The sequence below is a fragment of the Rana temporaria genome, chromosome 6, assembly GCF_905171775.1.
Source record: "Rana temporaria chromosome 6, aRanTem1.1, whole genome shotgun sequence".
Taxonomy (NCBI): domain Eukaryota; kingdom Metazoa; phylum Chordata; class Amphibia; order Anura; family Ranidae; genus Rana; species Rana temporaria.
The window spans coordinates 199,483,172-199,501,184 of NC_053494.1; the positions used below are offsets into that span (position 1 = coordinate 199,483,172).

The window sequence follows — 18,013 nt, forward strand, 5'->3', positions numbered from 1 at the left end:
ACTTAAAGCGGATGTGCGCTGAAAAAAAAAAAATTAAAAGCCAGCAGCTACAAATACTGCAGCTGCTGACTTTTAATATTAGGACACTTACCTGTCCTGGAGTCCAGCGCCGTCCGCAGCAGAGGACGAGCGATCGCTCGTCACTCTGCTGCTCCCCCCGCCGTCCTCAGTGAGGGAACCAGGAAGTGAAGCACTCCGGCTTTACTTCCCGGTTCCCTACGGCGAATGCGCGAGTCGTGCTATGCCTGCCGATTCCCTCCCGCTGTGTACTGGGAGCCGAGTGTTCCCAGAACAAACCGGGTGGGCGACGGGAGGTGACGTCATGCCCGCAGTCTGCTCGAGACTGTGTGGCCGGAAGTGGGTGCAAATACCTGTCTTTAGACAGGTATCTGCACCCCCCTCCCCCCTGAAAGGTGTCAAATGTGACATCGGAGGGGGGAGGGTTTCCGATCAGCGGCAGTTCCACTTTAGGGTGGAGCTCCGCTTCAAAGCAGATCAGATCAGATTTTTCTCCCAAAAATGGGAGAAAAATCACTGCATGGAGCCCACAGGTAATACTGGTGTTTATTTCTTCGCCATCCACTAGACCAGCGGTGTCCAACCTTTTGACCTTCCTGGGCCACATTGGGAGAAGAAGAATTGTCTTGGGCCACACATAAAATACACCAACAATAAGGATAGCTGATAAGCAGAAAAAGTCGGGCAGATCACAAGGCAGTGATCACTGATATAGATAAAAGAGGGCAACATAAAACGAGTGCAATATTTGTTTTTGCTAAACTAACCCATCATTATTTGGTTGAATAGATGTAGTAGAAATTCTCATCCTTGAAAATAGTTGCTAATGAACATAGGTGCTGCTGAAAACTGATCATATGAACAAATTTTTCATTATTCGGATGCATACGAATTCCCGAATTGCAATATTAATGAATTTACCGAATCCGAATCGAAAACCCGCGGACGAAATTCGATCGGAATTCGAAAAAAAAAAATATAATTCGAAAATGAATTCTATTCGAAAAGAGACTATTTGTCTTCAAATCTGGTCGAAATATTTTCGAATTTGACCAGATTTTTCGAAATTCGGTAGAAAACGAACGAATTCCAAAAACGGTCTAAATATTTTCGAATTCGACCGGATTTTTCGAAATTCGGTCGAAAACGAACGAATTCCGAAAACGAATTTGACACATGTAACGAATCTAACTTAACGAAATTAATTAAATAACGAATTAAAACGAAACGAAACAAAACAAATTTTTCCATTTTGCACATGCCTAACAGTGACGTCACTAGGGTCGGTGTCACCCGGTGCGGAAAAACATGGTGTCACCCCCCAACCTCCCCACCTACCAACCTCAGTACTGACACCCCTCCCTCAGTATGGACCCCCCATCAGTATACCCCCCTCAGGACAAATCCCCCCCTCTCCATCAAAACAAACCCCCCTCAGGATAAACCCCCCTTCAATCAGTGCAGACCCCCCAGGATAAACACCCCTCCCCAATATGTGCAGACCTATCTAAGGATAAACCCCCCCGCTCCATCAGTGCAGACCTCCCCCAGGATAAACCATCCCCTAATAAGTGCAGACCTATCTAAGGATAAACCCCCCCTCCATCAGTGCAGACCTCCCCCAGGATAAACCATCCCCTAATAAGTGCAGACCCCCCTCAGGATAAATCCCCCTTCCATCAGTGCAGACCTGTCCCAGGATATACAACCCCCCCTATATGTGCAGGCCCCCTTGAGGATAAACCCCCCCTCTATCAGTGCAGACCCCCTTCAGGATAACCCCCAATAAGTGCAGATCCCCCCTCCGGTAACCCCCCTATCATTACAGACCACCCTCATGCACCTGGGCAGCGGGCAGGGGAGGCTTCAGCGTGCAGCCGCCCGAAGAGTTGCTTTCTCAGACTGTCACTCTCCAGGCAGCACGCCTGTGTACAATGAAAGGAGCCAGCTGCAGTGGCAGTGAGAAGTCTCACTCACGGATAGCATGGCGCCGGCACATTGCAGCTGGAGACCCTGCACCGCGCTCGGGATGGTGTCACCCCTCTGTGGGTATCACCCAGGTGCGGGCCGCACCCCTCCGCCCCCGCCTAGCGACGCCACTGCATATGAATAAGGCGTAATTGTGAAGAGTGGGAGATTTGGGAAAATAATAAAATAGGCAGTTAAGAGAGACAGTCAAATTTTTTTTTTGGCTGCATGTGTTCACTAGGTGTAAATGCATTTTTCATCCACAAAAATGTAATCTAAATTTTTAAGTAAGTTTATGACTTTGTGTTGTGCCGCATTCATAGCCGTCTTGGGCCCATGGGCCACAGGTTAAAATGTAACAACAGAATATTTTGAAAGGGATTCTATATATTTTATCTCATGTTGTAGCAGCCTCATTATCCCTTCATAAATTGTTTTTTTTACCCTTTATCTGCATTGGAGATAAGACTAATTTTATGGCTTTTATCATTCCATAAATAGCTTTCCTGGTACAGCTTAGCATACAGACTGGTCAGAATGGGTCTAGCCTGGGGAGGGCTCCTCTTGGTTCTCCTCTCATCCTTGTGTCATGGAAGCTTCTTGATAGCCGGTAAAGACCTAATTGCCATTGCTGGACCTCTGAGCCAAAGTAAAGTGGGTCTTCATAATGAGGCAATGCCAACTAATGCACTTGGGTGCAGTAAAAGAGATCTACAAGTAATGACAGAGCAGTTACCGGTTCTACAGAAGTATGGAGTCACCCATTACAAGATTTATCTAAATTGGAACTTTCTACTCAAGGATGAGACTCAAGTACAGTGCTACAGGAGCCTTCTTCAGGCCTTGGCCAGGGTTAGCATCAGACCTGTTGGTGTCCTACACATAGGAGACCTCGGTGGTCTTCCAACATCCATCACGGAAGACAAACCAACGGAACTCTATATAAAACATGCTGACTTTGCGTTCCATACATTTGGGGATTTGGTCCACACCTGGATCACCTTTGATGTTCCCAAAGAGGAGACACTAAACCCTCAATATTTGCAGTTTTTGATTGAAGCACATGAGAAGATTTCCACCTTGTACCACACCAAGTACCTTAAAGCAGGTGAGAGTTCAGTCAGTGCTGGTTCATTTTGTTATTGAACGCCAATCTAATTGCATAAACCTAATACATTTAGAATGCATGTACTTTTAAAGACAAAGTAAGAGTATTTCATTTTCTATTCAAAGGCTTTCAAATGTGATATCAATAAAAACAGTGGGCCAGATTCAGAAAGATCAGCGGATCTTTCTGCTGGCGTAACGTATCTCATTTACGTTACGCCGCCGCAAGTTTTTCAGGCAAGTGCTTTATTCACAAAGCAATTGCCTGTAAAGTTGCGGCGGCGTAGCGTAAATCACCCGGCGGAATTCAAATTTGGCGGGTAGGGGGCGTGTATCATTTAAATGATGCGCGTCCTCGCGCCGAACGAACTGCGCATGCGCCGTCCGTGGAATTTCCCAGTGTGCATTGCTCCAAATGACGTCGCAAGGACGTCATTGGTTTCGACGTGAACGTAAATTACGTCCAGCCCCATTCAGGGACGAGTTACGCAAAGGACGTAAAATTTTCAAATTGCGACGCGGGAACGACGGCCATACTTAACATTGGCTACGCCACTTAGGGGGCATGTTTATCTTTACGCGGCGTATCTCTTACGGAAACGGTGTATCTTTACTGTGACGGGCAAGCGTACGTTCGTGAATCGGTGTATCTAATCATTCGCATATTCTACGCCGAACTCAATGGAAGCGCCACCTAGCGGCCAGCGTAAATATTGCACCCTAAGATACGCCGTCGTATCTTAGGCAGGTTTAAGTGTATCTCAGTTTGAGCATACACTTAAACTTACGACGGCTTAGATTCCGAGTTACGTCGGCGTATCTACTGCGTAACTCTTTGTGAATCTGGCCCAGTATTTATAACAGCAATAAAGACAGACGTCATCTGACAATACCATTCTAGATTTCTATTACAACACTTTTAGATATCGTTTCAATTTTTAATTTTTTTTCTCAATGTTAAGAGGACACATTTAGCTGTGAGCACCAGTCTTGCCATTATAATTTAGCATGCTGGCTTTCTATAGAAGTACATATCTTTTAATTGCCCAGCTTTATCAAGCTGCAATAGCACCTGAAGTGCACGTCTGGGCAAAAAAAAAAAGATATATTCACTACATCTCTCATATATATAAGCATTTTACTCTTTTTGAATAGCCCTTCTCGTCCATATCAGTGCCTGACCTCACAAATGCGCTTCTGGAAGAAGAGTAAAATATTCCCATAGACACTCCTAAACCTTGTGGACAGCCTTCCCAGAAGAGTTGAAGCTGTTATAGCTGCAAAGGGTGTTAAATGAACCCCAAGGCACTAAAAACTGTTAGCCGGATTCAGAGAGTGTTACGCGGCGTATCAGTAGGTACGCCGTCGTAACTCTGAATCTACGCCATCGTATCTTTAAGTGTATTCTCACAATGAGATACACCTAAATGTAGCCAAGATACGACGGCCTGCGCCGTCGTATCTTAGCTTTCTACTTAGGCCGGCCGCTAGGGGCGTGAACGCTGATTTACGCCTAGAATGCCTAAATCAGCGAGATACGCCAATTCATGAACGTACGCTTGCCCGTCGCAGTAAAGATACGCCGTTTACGTAAGGCGTTTTCAGGCGTAAAGTTAGTCCAACAAATAGCTGGCCTAGTCAATGTTAAGTATGGACGTCGTTCCCGCGTCAAATTTTGAAATTTTTACGTAGTTTGCGTAAGTCATCCGTGAATGGGGTTGGACGTAATTTACGTTCACGTCGAAACCAATACGTCCTTGCGGCGTACTTTGGAGCAATGCACACTGGGATATGTCCACGGTCGGCGCATGCGCCGTTCGTTAAAAACGTCAATCACGTCGGGTCACGAGTCATTAACATAAAACACGCCCCCCTGTTCCTCATTTGAATTAGGCGCCCTTACGCCGGCCCATTTACGCTACGCCGCCGTAACTTAGTGAATACAGCACTTGCCTCTCTGACTTACGACGGCGTAGCGTATATGTGATACGCTACGCCACCTCAAAGTTAAGCCAGTCTTTCTGAATCTGGCTATGTATGTCTGCCTGTACCCTCTGTGGCATGCTGATAGTGTGACATGCAGTAAAGAAGTGGTTACAACAAAAACAAAATTACATCCTTGGCGCTAGATAGGGCATAACAGTAAACTGCAAAGGTCTACTGCCGTATACACACAATCGGATTTTAAGTTGGAAAGAAATCGGATTGTTTTTTCCAACGGAATTCCATTCAAGCTTGTCTTGCGTACACGCGGTCACACCAAATTCCGACCGTCAAGAACGCGGTGACCTACAACACTACAACGAGCCAAGAAAAATGAAGTTCAATGCTTCCGAGCATGCGTCAAATTGTTTCAGAGCATGCATGTTTTTTTCCCGGTCCGAATTCCATACAGACGAACGGATTTTCCAATAGGAGTTTTTTTCCGTCTGAAAAAATAGAGAATCTGCTCTCTATCTAAGTCCGTCGGAAATTCAGATGGGAAAAGTCAGATGGGGCATACCCACGGTCAGAATATCTGATGAACAGCTCCCATCGGACTTTTTCCATTGTAAATTCTGACCGCGTGTACACGACATACGTCGGGTGGCTTGTTTGAACCGTTTCTCCCTATACAAATCAATGGGAATACAAAAAGCAGCTTGGAACAGGGTAGTGCAGGTCAGAAGGAGGAATACAACAGGTCAAGTTGACCCATCATTTAGCTCTGATTGATTTCAGAAGCAAACTGATCTCAAATTCATATTCAAACCTTTGTTATTATCTCCCCATTATCATGACACCGAAGGTCGGATCACGCTTTGAACTTCGCACTGAGATAATTCTTGTTTGTGCAAACCAATATCAGAAAGTGATGATGCCTTTAAATCATCGGAGTGATAACACCATATATTAGAGAGATAATGTATCTTTGGTCTAAAACGTTCTATAGACCTGTAACATGCTACCAAAGAAACAATGATAAAAATAATAATTCCATTTCCAATATACATTTGACATTCCACCATTAAAGACAGGAAAGTCAATCCATTGAGGCATAATTAATGTATTGCACTGCATTACTTGTGCTGCCTCTTTTCCATTATTTTTTAATAAATAAAACTCTCTTCATTTTAATGAATTAAAATAAATCAGGATTGGTCCAGGCAGCAGGCAGTAACATGGTCCATAAACAGCCAAAGGATTGGTCCAGGCAGCAGGCAGGAACATGGTCCATAAACAGCCAAAGGATTGGTCCAGGCAGCAGGCAGGAACATGGTCCATAAACAGCCAAAGGATTGGTCCAGGCAGCAGGCAGGAACATGGTCCATAAACAGCCAAAGGATTGGTCTAGGCAGCAGGCAGGAACATGGGGCCAGATTCTCAGAAGAGTTACGATGGTGTATCTCAGGATACTCCGTCGTATATCTGTTTTTTGACCCGCGTATCTATGCGAGTGATTCCTAGAATCATGTTCGCATAGATACGCTGAAGATCCGACATGTGTAAGTCACTTACACTGTCGGATCTTAAATGTAATTCGCCGGGCCTTTTACACTACGCCGCCGCAAACTACGGAGCAAGTGCTTGAGGAAACCGGGACTTGCTCCAGTAAGTTGCGGCGGCGTAGTGTAAATAGCTTACGCGATGCCGCCGCAGAAAGTACGAGAATCTGGCCCATGATCTATAAACAGGTCAGGGGCAGTGCAGGCAGAGATGTGGTCAGCAAATATCTAAAGAATTGGGCCAGGCAGCAGGCAGAAACATCAGGATAAGGGCCCTTTCAGACGTGCGGACCGTATGTCCTCATTTTCATCCATCCGTTGTGGATGAAAACGGGACATACATTGGTCCCTATGTGATTGCGGGTGTCAGTGGATGACCATCCGCTGACACCCGTAATCACCCCCCTGCGCAAAGCTCCGCAAAATCGAAAGGGAGAAAATCCTATTTTTCTTCCGTCTGCGGATCGGATCGGGTGAACACGGACATACGGTCCGTGTTCACCCGATCCCCCCATAGGGGAGAGCCGAGAAAAGACAGGGCGGTCCCTGCACAGTGTGTGTGTGTGTGTCTGTGTACATATGTGTGTGCCTGTGTACATGTGTGTGTGCGTGTGTACATGTGTGTGTGCCTGTGTACATGTGTGTGTGTACATATGTGTGTGCCTGTGTACATGTGTGTGTGTGTGTACATATGTGTGTGTACATGTGTGTGTGTGTGTACATGTGTGTGTGCCTGTGTACATGTGTGTGTGTGTGTACATATGTGTGTGTACATGTGTGTGTGTGTGTACATGTGTGTGTGCCTGTGTACATGTGTGTGTGTGTACATATGTGTGTGCGTGTGTACATGTGTGTGTGCCTGTGTACATGTGTGTGTACATATTTGTGTGCCTGTGTACATATGTGTGTGCCTGTGTACATATGTGTGTGCCTGTGTACATGTGTGCGTGCCTGTGTACATGTGTGTGCACATATGTGTGTGTCTGTGTAAATGTGCGTGTGTCCTATATACACATGTGAGGGGGCTGAGAGCGTACAGGTGTGAGCGGGTCTGCGATCGCACAGGTGTGAGTGGGTCTGCGAGCGCACAGGTGTGAGGGGGGCTTCAGACAGGCTTTGTTAAAGCTCTCTGAACACCAGTCAAAGCTCCTGTCACTAAATAAAATGGTTAGCTTACAGTCCTGTTTACACCTTGCTTTTGCTTTGCTTCAAAAAAGATACCCCATGTAGCTTTAGCAGTGCTTCAAAACATCTTCAAAGCCTCCATAGAAGTCTATGGCAAAGCTCCCTTAAAGGGGTTGTAAAGGTAAAAAAAAAATTCTCACTTCCCGTTGTTCTGTCTGTAACTACACACTGTAATGCAAGGCTTTCTCCCTGGTGTGGAGAAAGCCTCTTGAGGGGGGAGGGTGCGAGCAGGAGTGTCAGGACACTCTCTACTTTGCTGATAGAGAAAGGAGCTGTGTGTTAGTGGGCGTTCTGACACACCTGCTCGCCCCCTCCCCCCTCAAGAGACTTTCTCCACACCAGGGAGAAAGCCTTGCATTACTGTGTGGAGTTACAGACAGAAGAACAGGAAGTGAGGATTTCTCAGAAGAAATAAGGACATTTAAAAGCAAAATGGAAGGATGAGGTAAGTGAAGGAGGACTGCACTAAGGTAAAGGAAGCTATTTAGGGGAAACATTTTTTTCCTTTACAACCCCTTTAAGGGCAGAAAATTGGAATTTACTTGAACTAGTGACTGCTAAATTTTCGATACTTTTATATGGAGCTGCATAATATGTTGCAACCTTATTAATAATAATAATACATTTGCTTATTTTGTCAGGTGGGTGGTTGTCTGTTGCTCTTGACCCAGAAGTCCTGGATGCCTGTCAGTCAATAAGCGGCAATTTCTTGGTAAATAAATCTTATTTTGTAGTTTTGGTTCCTCTGATTTTATGGCATTGCCTACGCCCAGAAAATAGTTTTGCCCTTACTTCAGAATCAGCTACTTTTCTAACTTCAGTTATGACTTCAGCTGAGGAATTAAAGGGGTTGTAAAGGCTTGTTTTTTATTTTCTAAATAGGTTCCTTTAACCACTTAAGACCCGGACCTTTAGGCAGCTAAAGGACCCGGCCAGTTTTTGCGATTCGACACTGCGTCGCTTTAACTGACAATTGCGCGGTCGTGCGACGTGGCTCCCAAACAAAATTGACGTCCTTTTTCCCCCACAAATAGAGCTTTCTTTTGGTGGTATTTGATGACCTCAGTGGTTTTTATTTTTTGCGCTATAAACAAAAATAGAGTGACAATTTTGAAAAAAATGCAATATTTTGTGCTATAATAAATATCCCCCAAAAATATATATAACATTTTTTTTCCCTCAGTTTAGGCCGATACGTATTCTTCTACCTATTTTTGGTAAAAAAAATCGCAATAAGCGCTTATTGATTGGTTTGCGCAAAATTTATAGCATTTACAAAAAAGGGGATAGTTTTATTGCATTTTTATAAAAAAAAATTTTTTTACTACTAATGGCGGCGATCAGCGATTTTTTTCGTGACTGCGACATTATGGCGGACACTTCAGAGAATTTTGACACATTTTTGGGACCATTATCATTTTCACAGCAAAAAATGCATTTAAAATGCATTGTTTACTGTGAAAATGACAATTGCAGTTTGGGAGTTAACCACAAGGGGGCGCTGATGGGGTTATGTATGACCTCATTTGTGTTTCTAACTGTAGGGGGGTGTGGCTGTAGGTGTGACATCATCGATTGTGGTTCCCTATAAAAGGGAACACACGATCGATGACAGCACCACAGTGAAGAACGGGGAAGCTTTGTTTACACACAGCTCTCCCCGTTCTTCAGCTCCGGGGACCAATCGCGGGACTCCAGCGGCGATCAGGTCCGCGAGTCCCGCGGCCACGGAGCTTCGGACGTGGATGTGCCCAGCCGTGCCATTCTGCCGACGTATATCAGCGTGAATGGGTCCTTAAGTTGTTAAGCTAGTGCATTGTTGGTTCACTTACCTTTTCCTTCGATTTCCCTTCTAAATGTTTTTTTTTCTTTGTCTGAATTTCTCACTTTCTGTTCCTCCTCAGTAAGCTTGCCCCCATCATCCGAGCCGTTCTGGCTGGGGGTTAGTCAGCTTGATTGCCCCCTCCCTTGGGGCTACATCCCTGTGGGGAAACGCACTGGGGGTTAGTCAGCATGCACGCCCCCTCCCTTGGGACTACATCTGTGCGTCTCCCCGCAGGGATGTAGTCCCAAGGGAGGGGGCGAGCACGCTGACTAACCCCCCCCCCCCAGAACGGCTCGGATGATGGGGGCAAGCTTACTGAGGAGGAACAGGAAGTGAGAAATTCAGACAAAGAAAAAAAACATTTAGAAGGGAAATGGAAGGAAAAGTAAGTGAACCAACAATGCACTAGCTTAAAGGAACCTATTTAGAAAATAAAAACAACTGCACCTTTACAACCCCTTTAATCAATAAAAGTATGAGTATCATGAAGTTTTACTTCCTGTTTTGCTCGCAAATGAAAAGCATACTGGGCTAGTATGCATCGCACACTAGCCCATTATGTGCCACTTACCTTTCAAAAGAATCTAGTGATGTCCCCAGTGTAGGCATCGTCCATCTTCTGGCCCCTCTTCCTTCCGAGCCGCGTGACGTCCCTCCTGCGCATGCACACGGGAGCCGCGATTAACAGCACAGGCAAGGGAAGAAACGCAACTTAGTTTAATTTCTTCCCCGCGCATGCGCTGTTGGAATTTTTGGCGGACTACAAGTGAAATATCTCCTAAACGGCGCACGTTAAAGAGATATTTCCACTACCTATTGGTAAACCTTATTCTAGGCTTACCTATAGGTAGAAGTCCAAAAAGTGGGTTTACAACCATTTTAATTTAGGCCTACCTGAAGGTTAAAGTGAATCAATAAGGAATTCTGCCCCCCATGAAATTTTCTTTAGTCTTTTAGTATTAGGACACTCACCTGTCCAGGGTTCCTACGATGTCGGCACCTGCAGCCGATTTTTGGATTGGCTCTCGAGTGCTGCCGATTCAATTTCGGCTTCATAGCCGGCTCCCTACTGCACATGTGCAAGGCACGCTGCGCTTTCTAACTGGCCTGGTGGCGGAGAAAAGAGGAGGGGGGCCGACCTTCCAAGGAACGGCGCCACAACGGACTCTCCTGGAAGTGGGGAAGGGTACCTGTCAAAAACTGAAAGTTGCCAAATATGGCACCAAAGGAATGGGGGGGGGGGCAGATAGGCGGAGGTTCCACTCTTGGGTTCAAGATTGCGGGCCTGGGAGGGGGGTGTCCATATTTGAAGGCTCCAAAATTTTCACACATAAGGGGCCAGATTTACAGTCAGCTTACGCCGTCGTATCTATTGATACGCCGCGTAAGCTCTAGTATGCGCCCTCGTATCTAGGCGCTGCATTCAGGAAACAAGATACGCCTGAATTTTGGCTTAATACGACCGACGTAAGTCTCCTACGCCGTCGTATCTTGGGTGCATATTTACGCTGGCCGCTAGGGGTGCTTCCGTTGATTTACGTGTCGAATATGTAAATGACCTAGATACGCCGATTCACTAACGTACTTGCGCCCGTCGCAGTAAGCTACGCCGTTTACGTAAGGCGTACGTCCGACGTAAAGTTATCCCACTTAAAGCAGGGGTAAGTCATGTTAAGGTATGGGCGCGAGAACAGCATCGTATTTTACGTCGTTTACGTAAGTCGTACGTGAATAGGGCTGGGCGTAGGTTACGTTCAACGTCGGACGCATTGAGCCGTCGTATCTTAGGGAGTATTTGCGACGTGATTCTGAGCATGCGCGCGCATGCGCCGTTCGTTCGGCCATGCATTTACATGGGGTCACGGTTAATTTTAATACAACACGCCCACTGCCTTGCTACTTTGAATTAGGCGGGCTTACGCCGGCCATTTTACGTTACGCCGGCGCAAGAAAGGGAGCAAGTGCTTTGTGAATACTGGGGTGGATTTAGCAAGCAATTACGCCTGCGTATCCATAGATACGCAGCGTAATTGCTAAGTAGCGCCGGCGTATCGACTTTCTGTATTCAGAAAGCTCGATACGCCGACTGTAGCCTAATATATGACTGGCTCTTATGCCGTCATATCTTAGGCTGCATTCTTACGCTGGCCGCTAGGTGGCGTTCCCGTAGTGGTCAGCGTAGAGTATGCAAATTGCATACTCACGCTGATTCACAAACGTACGCGCGCCCGGCGTTCGCGTTTTACGTCATTTGCGTTCGTCGCTTTTTGCGTAAGGCTGCTCCTGCTATTAGGAGGCGCAGCTAATGGTAAGTATACACGTCGTTCCCGCGTCGCGATTTTCGAAATTTACGTCGTTTGCGTAAGTGAATCGTGAATGGCGCTGGACGCCATTTACGTTCACGTCGAAGCAAATGACGTCCTTGCGACGTCATTTACCGCAATGCACGCCGGGAAAGTTTCCCGACGGAGCATGCGCACTACGTTCGGCGCGGGAACGCGCCTAATTTAAATGATACACGCCCCCTACGGGATCATTTAAATTACGCGCGCTTACGCCGGCCAGTTTTACGGAACGCCCGCACAAATTACGGAGCCACTGCTTAAAACGGTACGCTGCGCCTCCGTAAGAGTGCGCAGCCCTACCTGAATCTACCCCACTGAACTTGCCTCTCTATGTTACGTCGGCGTAGCGCTACGCCGCTCTAAAGATACGCCGATCTCTCTGAATCTGGCCCAAGATCTATTCAAAGCATGTTTGCCATAGTATAGGCACAATTCTGGCATTTATTTCTGTCTCTCCTAGGAATCTGTTGATTTTCTTGCACTGAAGATCGAATACAATTGTCTGAATTCTGAAGAGCTGCAAGAGAAGACATCCCATCTGGTAAGGTGAAAAAATGCTACCGACTACAGTAATACCTTGTATTGCGAGTAACGTGGTTAACGGGCGTTTCGCAATACGAGCAATATTTTTTTGAAATCCTGACTCGGCTTGTCTCACAAAATGAGCAGGATTCAAGACTCTGCGGTGTGCAGTGCCGCATTTGGCCTGAGGCGGAGGGGGGGGGCACCCGTGACACACGGAGCCACTCAGAAATACTCAAAAACACTCGGAAAAACCTTTCTGAGGGTTTTCGAGTGCATACAATCGGTCTCTGAAGATTTCCGAGTCTCTCTGGCACCCCCTACCTCTGGCCACATGCGGTACTGCATGCAATAGAAATCAATGTAGAACAAATTATATTTGTTTCCATTGACTTCTATGGGGAAACTCGGTTTGATATGCGAGTGCTTTGGATTACAAGCATTCTCCTGGAACGGATTATGCTCGTAATCCAAGGTTCCACTGTAGTGTATAAGGGAGCTTCAACCTGACAATGGATTTATATTTCTGTCTATCCAGTTCTGAGATGTGCACAGCCCTGCCACACATCACAGCCAAACTGCTTACTCTTCTATACTATGTTTATGTGATTTTGCTTGGTTTCCAACCTGATCCCACGGTTTGGCTAGCCAGGGAAGGTGCAATAGCAGAAGGATATGGTCATCTCTTTGCTCTCTCCTAAAAACTTACCGTATATACTCTAGTATAAGCCAAGTTTTTCAGCAACATTTTTTGTGCTGAAAATGCCCCCCTCGGCTCGAGTCACCTTTTTGCGCCTGATCTGCCGGATTTGGGAACCCGGTACCGGCCGGCCGCCGTAGGTCCTCTAGACCCGGAACTTGGCACACATGTAGCCCCACTCTTCCTCTACAAGTCTGCAAAGTTTTTTGGCCGGGGATCACCGATTTTTCAAAGCCGGGCACCCCTTCCATAGAATCCCATGTTAAACGGTAATTTCTCTGGTGACTTTGGGACCCGGTAACGGCCAGTCGTAGGTCCCCTGGACCCGGAACTTGGCACACATGTAGCCCAACTCTACAAGTGTGCAAAGTTTGTTGTCTGAGGGACCTATGGCTGGGGAGCACCGATTTTTCAAAGCCGGGCACCCCTTCCATAGACTCCCATGTTAAACGGCACAGTGAGGCATGGGCACACTGAGGCATGGACACAGTGAGGCATGGACACAGTGAGGCATAGACACAGTGAGGCATGGGCACAGTGAGGCATGGGCACAGTGAGGCATGGGCACAGTGGGACATGGGCACAGTGAGACATGGGCACAGTGAGGCATGGACACAGTGAGTCATGCACATGGACACAGTGAGTCATGCACATGGACACAGTGAGTCATGCACATGGACACAGTGGCCCAGATTCTCAAAGGACTTACGACGGCGTAGCACCATGTACGCCGTCTTAAGTCCGAATGAGAGCCGTCGTATCTATGCGGCTGATTCTTAGAATCAATTACGCATAAATTCGGCTAAGATACGAGCGGCGTAAGTCTCTTACGCCATCGTATCTTAGTTGCATATTTACGCTGGCCGCTAGGTGGCGCTTCCGTAGATTTACGCGTCGAATATGCTAATGAGCTAGATACGCCGATTCACGAACGTACGTGCGCCCGGCGTAGCAATTTACGTAAGACATACGCCGGCGTAAAGTTACCCCTCATAAAGCAGGGGTAAGTCATGTTAGGTATGGACGTCGGAAACGTACAAACAGCGTCGTGTTTTACATCGTTTGCGTAAGTCGTCTGTGAATGGGGCTGGACGTAATTTAAGTTCACGTCGAAAGCATTGACTACTTGCGGCGTAATTTTGAGCATGCGCACTGGGATACGTTCACGGACGGCGCATGCGCCGTTCGTTAAAAACGTCAATCACGATAGATTAACATAAAACACGCCCACACTAGCCTACTTTGAATTCTTCTTTGAGAATACGGGACCTGCCTCACTAAGTTACGGCGGCGTAGTGTATCTGAGATACGCTACGCCCGCCTATAGATAGGCAAGTTTTTGAGAATCTGGCCCAGTGAGTCATGCACACGGTCACAGTGAGGCATGCACATGGAAACCCTAGGCTTATACTCGAGTCAATACGTTTTCCCATTTTTTGTGGTAAAATTAGGTGCCTCGGCTTATATTCGAGTCGGCTTATACTCAAGCATATACGGCAGTTTGAGTACAGTGTTGCATGACTGTGCAATTGTCATTCATAGTGTGACAGCGCTGAAAGATGAAAATTGCCCTGAGCAGGAAGGGGGTGAAAGTGCCCGGTAGGCAAGAGGTTAAAGGGGTTTGCATTAATAGAAAAAGTGATTTTATTTCCTTGCAACATTTTCTAATGCGTATAGTATTATAGGGAGAAACTCTAATAGGATTTTTGTAAGTTATCTTTGATTTTCAGAAGACACTTTGATGTTGGACAGCTGCAGTGTTTAGTACAGCTCTCAGGGGACAGACATGAAATAAAAGCTATATTTGCAAACTTGCTTTATTTCCACCCTTCTTTCACCATGAGGATCAAACAAATATAGTGGAGTTAAATCATTAAGAAAAGTCCGATGTGAGCTTTTGGTCAGAAATTCCGACCGTGTGTGTAGGCTCCATCTGACTTTTTCTGTCGGAATTTCCCACCAGTAAAAATTTGAGAGCTGGTTCTCAATTGTTCAGACGGGAAAAGTTCATTCCGATCGTCTGTATGCAATTCCGGCGTGCAAAAAAAACACACATGCTCGGAATCAATTAGACGCATACTCGGAATCATTGAACTTCTTTATTTTTCGTTGTAGTGTTGTACGTCACCGCGTTCTTGAAGTTTTCGGAATTTCCGACAACATTTGTGTGACCGTGTGTATGCACGACAAGTTTGAGCCAGCATTCCGTCGGAAAACAAATCCACGGTTTTGTTGTCGGAATTTCCAATCGTGTGTACGCAGCATAATAGGATTTTTGAACGTTTTCTTTGATTTTCAGAAGACACTTTGATGTTGGACAGCTGCATTTTTTAGTACAGCTCTCAGGATACAGACATGAAAAAAGCTATGGCCCAGATTCATGTAGGAGACCGCATCTTTGGGCGGGCGTAACGTATCCTATTTACGTTACGCCTCCGCAACTTTGACAGGCAAGTGCAGTATTCTCAAAGCAAAGTTGCGGCGGCGTAGCGTAAATAGGCCGGCGTAAGCCCGCCTAATTCAAATGTGGAAGATGTGGGCGTGTATTATGTAAATGTATTGTGACCCCACGTAAATGACGCTTTCTCCGAACGGCGCATGCGCCGTCCGTGAAAGTATCCCAGTGCGCATGCTCCAAATTAACCCGCAAAAAGCCAATGCTTTCGACGTGAACGTAAATGACGCCCAGCCCTATTCGCGAACGACTTACGCAAACGACGTAAAACTTGAAAAATTTGACGCTAGTTCCGGCGTCCATACCTAACATTGGTACGCCTCATCTACGCCTCATAGAGCAGGGTTAACTTTACGCCGGAAAAAGCCTAACGTAAACGGCGTATCTGTACTGCGCCGGCCGGGCGTACGTTTGTGAATAGGCATATCTAGCTGATTTACATATTTCTAGGCGTAAATCAGCATACACGCCCCTAGCGGCCAGCGTAAATATGCAGTTAAGATACGACGGCGTAGGAGACTTACGCTGGTCGTATCTTAGAGAAATTTTGGCGTATCTGATTCTTTGAATCAGGCGCCAAGATACGACGCCTCAGACTCAGAGATACGACGGCATATCTGAAGATACGCCGTCGTATCTCCTACGTGAATCCGGGCCTATATTTGTAAACTTGCTTTATTTGCTCATTCAACGTTGATAAAGCCCCGTTCTTTCGCCATGAGGATCAAACAAATATAGTGGAGTTAAATTATTAATATGGCTAGTTTGTAATTAACGTCGACACTCCAGGTATCTGATTTGGTTTATTTCTCTGATTTGTCTTATTTTACAGAAGATCAAGAAAGGTCTGGAGGTTCTAGTCTATACTTTGTCATTGAGTGACTGCGCCAGCTTGAAAGAAGATAACCGCTATGTCCCAATTTTTAAAGCTTCAGAAGGTAATTAAAGCTGAACTCCAGGGATGAAAAACAATTACCCTTGCACTGAGTCATTGCCTAAAGGATGAAGACGGTTATATCCTTACACTGCAAACAGTTTGGGACTTTATATGAGATGCATGCACCCATGTGACTCCATCAGGGCCGCCATCAGGGGGGTACAGGTAAGGTCCCCAGGGGCCTGAATGGCAACCCCCTTTTTTTTGTAAGGGGCCCAGAGGTCCCCAGGGCCCCAGGATGGCAACCCCCCTTTGTTTTTATTTTTTTCTATAATTTTCTTTTATTATTATTTTTTATAATATATATACTGTATATTTTTTTGTTTATTTATTTTTTGTTTTTATTAAAAGGGCCCAGAGGTCCCCAGGACCCCGGATGGCAACCCCCCCTTTTTTTATAAAAAATGTATAAAAAAAGATTATATATATATATATATATATATATATATATATATATATATATATATATTATTTTTTATTTATTTATTATTTTTTAATTAAAGGGCCCCGGATGGCAATTCTTATTTTTTTTTTTATAGATTTTTTTTATTTCTTTTTTTTTCTATTTTCTTTTTATTAAAGGGCCCAGAGGTCCCCAGGGCCCCGGATGGCTACCCCCCTTTTTTTATAATTTTTTTAATTTCTTTTTTTTGGAAGGGGCCTAGAGGTTCCCAGGGCAACCCCACCAACTTGTGGTAATTTTCTCAATTAACGGCGGCACCCCCGCTTCATAATTTGAGCCGGTTCTCTGCTCCAGGGGGCGCATGCCTGAAGCTGTGTAAGGGGCCCAATAATTCCTGATGGCCTCGACACCATCCCTATATATGTACACAATTTTGGAAATTTGAATAAGAGATTGTAACGGCTACCCACTGGTAGTGAGGGGGTATCAGCCGTTGGATACGTCCTTTTCCCTGGCAAGTTGTGATATGCAGGTACAGCCGGTATCATCCCAATCGAACGCCCTTCCAAGAACGAGACGAGGCTACGTTTGAAGGGTCAAGTAGACTGTTTAATGGCACATTTCACCTAGCTTATATGTGGTTACAAACTGTACAGGAACAATGACAATCTCCGCCCCCCCTCACACAGGGGGGGCTTCAATACAGATACTTTGAAACAATGACATTCCCTTGAGCCAATCAGTCTCTAGACGGTTTGGCTCCAAGCTTACATTTAACATGATTTGATCAGACACCTTCCTTTATCAATAGAATTCAATTAACCTTTAAAACAATTATACACTCACACATAATCCCATCAGCATACACCTGACAGGAGGCTGTTAACTACACAAAGGAGAGTCAATTAGCTATGCAAAGGGAATATTAGAATTTAGCAGTGAAAGAGTCCCTTCTATAATTAACCCTTTGATCTCAGAATACAATGTGGTAAATCCAATTGTAACAAGTCATGCAGTTCTTTGTAGGCCTCACTGCATGAGGATTATCGATGTCCAAGCAGAA

The 18,013-nt window shown here is 45.7% G+C and overlaps 1 protein-coding gene across 1 annotated transcript in view; it reads left to right on the forward strand.

Annotated features, from left to right (window-relative positions):
- Window positions 1-2,520: 2,520 nt before the first annotated feature.
- The window catches only part of LOC120944145 (lactase-phlorizin hydrolase-like), a 69,158-nt gene continuing 53,665 nt past the window's right edge, over window positions 2,521-18,013 (forward strand). The window contains exons 1-4 of the mRNA XM_040358058.1: window positions 2,521-3,094; window positions 8,405-8,475; window positions 12,394-12,474; window positions 16,443-16,548. Coding sequence (XP_040213992.1) covers window positions 2,524-3,094; window positions 8,405-8,475; window positions 12,394-12,474; window positions 16,443-16,548 — 829 coding nt within the window. The 5' untranslated portion in view covers window positions 2,521-2,523. The remainder of the gene's footprint in view (window positions 3,095-8,404; window positions 8,476-12,393; window positions 12,475-16,442; window positions 16,549-18,013) is intronic.